Source organism: Aplysia californica, unplaced genomic scaffold (genome assembly GCF_000002075.1).
Source record: "Aplysia californica isolate F4 #8 unplaced genomic scaffold, AplCal3.0 scaffold01285, whole genome shotgun sequence".
NCBI lineage: Eukaryota > Metazoa > Mollusca > Gastropoda > Aplysiida > Aplysiidae > Aplysia > Aplysia californica.
The window spans coordinates 128503-131967 of record NW_004798555.1 but is presented as its reverse complement, the minus strand read 5'-3'; the positions used below and the strand labels follow the sequence as shown (position 1 = coordinate 131967).

The window sequence follows — 3465 nt, the reverse complement described above, 5'->3', positions numbered from 1 at the left end:
GATGTATTTAAAAATCAACTGCTCCACTGCCTATCCTTCTCTTTGCTTGATAAAACAGCAACACTTTCTACCAGACCGAGCTTCAGGAAATCACTCCAGGTTATACATGAAATCTATACGGCCCGAATACGTTCATACTTTGAAGGTTTATTAAAACAAAGTTGACAGTCTCAACTTAAAAAAAAGAACAAACACATTATTTAATTGATCACGTCCAAATAAAGTGAAGTGATATACATACTAAACGATTTCAAGATACACTTGGGCACTATGGCCTATTTATAGTTCAGTGTTGTTAGTGTGTGTTGGGGATGGATGGAGTGGGGCTCAAAGTTGGCCTTCCATTAAGCTATAGACTCAAAATGTCAGGATTCTCACTAAGAATTAGGCAGTCTCCAATAATACAAATGAACCTGTTCATAGGTTAGCGAGTTATGGGTATGTAAAGTGCATTAACAAGCATTCAAAGTGCAAATTGAATACATTTTTTGAAACACCTTGTATCTTACTGAGCATTTGGTTGACAATCTTAAAGAACACATTGGTTGGCGACATCTGCTTCACAGTGTATGTTGCAAGATAAAAGTTTGCTTTCTCCCAGGTCATGTTCAATGAACATTCCCCTGTAATCTCAGCATCATTTTAGGGGAAAGTTGTTGCCAGATTGTCTTCTTTAACGACGATTGATAGAGGAAAAGAAATATACAAAAGGGATACGACGTGCAACTGGATAATGCAAACTACCGTCTGCCACACTGTTTGAGATGCATGCATCGAAAATGCCATATTCTAGATATTTTATTGTCTCACGTGGAAAGATATTGTACTGGACTGCGAGTCCCCATGACCACAGCCATGTGAACGAGTAGTTTTCCACAGCTCGACACAACCACGAGAATCCATGCGATGTCTTTAGATTCAGTGATAAACAATGGTATGGAGGTGAGGCATTCTCTTTCAGTTATCCATTTTCCGTGATGTATTTTCTACTATTGCACATTCGGTCTTCTTCTTTCCTCGTGACACAGTACCACTCACAGTCTGGAGTGTGAGAATCTTGAGCAAACCGCTCTTCACAACCTAGCAATATCTCCATCACTTGTAGATCTCATCACAACCTCAACTTCTGCCTTTGGTCTCTGTACCTGAAGAGTTCCATACCCCATGGCACTACTTTTCTGAGTGGGGAACGACGCCTGCTCTCTGCCGCCTGTAGGACTGTTGATGCACACCTCACGAGAAGAGGGTCCCGCCTGGTTCAGAGATAGATTGGGGCGGTTTTGAGCGAAAAGGGTGTGGTTTGTACCCGGCGGGCTGTGGTTGTCTAACAGTGGTGAGCTGTTTTGGAGAAGTGGGGCCCTGGCCTGGGTCCTGGGCGTGGCTTTGGGCGTGGCCCTGGGCGTGGCCCTGGGCGTGGCTCTGGGTGTGGCATGACGGGATGGGCCGGGCGACTTGAGGTCGGTGTCTCCCGTGTCCACAGACATGCAGTCCTCCCCATTGTCGGGGGTGGGCGGGGCTCCAGACTTAAGCGAGCCAATCAGACGCTGCGAAGTACATAAAAATAAGGTGAAAACAATGGTCGTTAAAGGAACTTTAGCGTATACTTAAGTGCACTAGATACATTATATTAGTCAAGGCAATCTCTCTCTCTCTCTCTCTCTCTCTCTCTCTCTCTCTCTCTTTCTTCCCGCCTCTATCTCTCTCTCTCTCTCCTTCCCTCCCTCTCCCTCTCTCTCTCCCTCTCTCTTTCCCTCTCTCTCTATCTTTCTCTCTTTCTCTCTCTCTGTCTCTTTCTCCCTCTCTCTCTCTCTCTCTCCATCTCTCTCTCTCTCTCTCTCTGTCCCTCTCTCTGTCTCTCTCTATCTGTCTCTCCATTTTTTTGCGGTCTACAATTCTGAGTGCACTGTCTTTTCATCTAGAATAAAGAATTCTTTCCTGTTATGTTTTACAGTCAATCTATAGGTCTTTTTGTCAATTCGTTTGTCAGCCTACCTAGAGTTTCATCTTTTCCATGTTTCAGACTTTCTCAAAATAGAGGTAAATGTATTCGTGTATTTCTAATGTTACAGACATGCACAAAAGCAAAGTTCTGATTGGTTGTAAATGTTTTACACATACAGTGATTTAGTTTTTCTCAATTAGGAGATGGGTTGCTTTACTCATTCCAACCAGGACTGAGTGGAACAAAAAACCAGATAAACGGTGGTACAGAGGAAATGGATGAATAAATATCTTCCCCACATGAGACGAAGTCATGTCTTTGTTACTGAAGACGTCGGGGAATAAGTTTTAGTGGCTTACGCGTGAGCACACAGACATGACCAAGCATTAATTTTGCTCCCATGTGTCAGATATTGTCCTTAAGGAAATGACAAAACGATGCCCTCACCATTACGATTATCATTAAACGCCTCTTCCGGCCCCTCCCCACATCCCCTTTCGCGTAAGTCCAGAAGATGCCAGGTTTTTTTTTGTGTACCACCATGTTGTCGATATTTTTAGATGTTGCCTTTGTTTATATTCCCCCTTCTATTGTGCAATTGTTTTTGTTTTTGCTTTTGTTTCTGTTGTTGTCGTTGTTGGTGGTGCAACTGTTGTTACCGCTGATTCTTCGATAACTACTGTTATTATTGCTTTATGGGAGCTCTCGTGGCCTAGAGGTAGGTTAAAGTGTTCACCTCTCATTCAAAGGTCCCGCGGGTTCGAAATCGTGTAGCGACGGAACATTTTTCTTCTCTAAAATTGTCTCCTTTCACCTCTTTTCCTGCTGTCTAACTATGTTCTGTTGTTTGCTTTCGTCTCCACTTTCTGCCCCAACCCCCTCACCTCCTTTGCCCCCTCCTCTGGGCTCCTGACCCTTTCTGCAGCCTTTCTACTGCTACTCCATGGCTCCTTCTTACTGCTGTCTTTCAGCCATATCCCTGATCTTCTGGTAGGAAAGATCTACACCTAGACTTCTCGGACAAGGACGACAAGTATCGGAGGTCCCTTGAGCAAGCTGTGCACGTTTACGACCCCTTGATGATGTAAAATCGATAAGAGCAGGCTTTGACTACCACCTGGGCGAAATTCAAAATTTCTTACCATCTGAAAATGTTTAAGGCTTCGTGCCAAGGCCTGCAAGGACCTCCACCAAACTAGCGGTGTCTATTAATTTGCATGGCCACTCAGGCGTTGGGGTCCAGCCTCGACCACTTACCAAAAAAAAAAAGAAAAAAAAAAAAAAAAAAAAGAAAAAAAAAAAGAATACTACGCACTCTAATCGCTATTCTCACCTGCTTGAGCGTGCCTTCTCTGGTACAGATAGTGTGCAGGGCGGCACCGAGAACTCCGAGCAGGAGCGGCGCGATGCTCACACACCAGCCCATGTTCTCTGCCCAGCGACGCTCGTAACTGACCACCGCCTCAGGGTAAACAAACACTACGAAGTTGTAGATCAGAAGACACTGGGAGAGACAGAAGGGG

At 44.5% G+C, this 3465-nt stretch overlaps 1 protein-coding gene across 1 annotated transcript; it reads right to left on the bottom strand.

The window, feature by feature from the left end:
• LOC101846262 lies at positions 1-3446 on the bottom strand (the record flags this gene model as incomplete). The annotated part of the gene is given in 2 exon segments (XM_013090450.2): positions 1-1544; positions 3276-3446. Coding segments are annotated over 2 exon segments (642 nt in total), but the record flags the coding sequence as incomplete, so codon positions are not given.
• Positions 3447-3465: the final 19 nt, after the last annotated feature.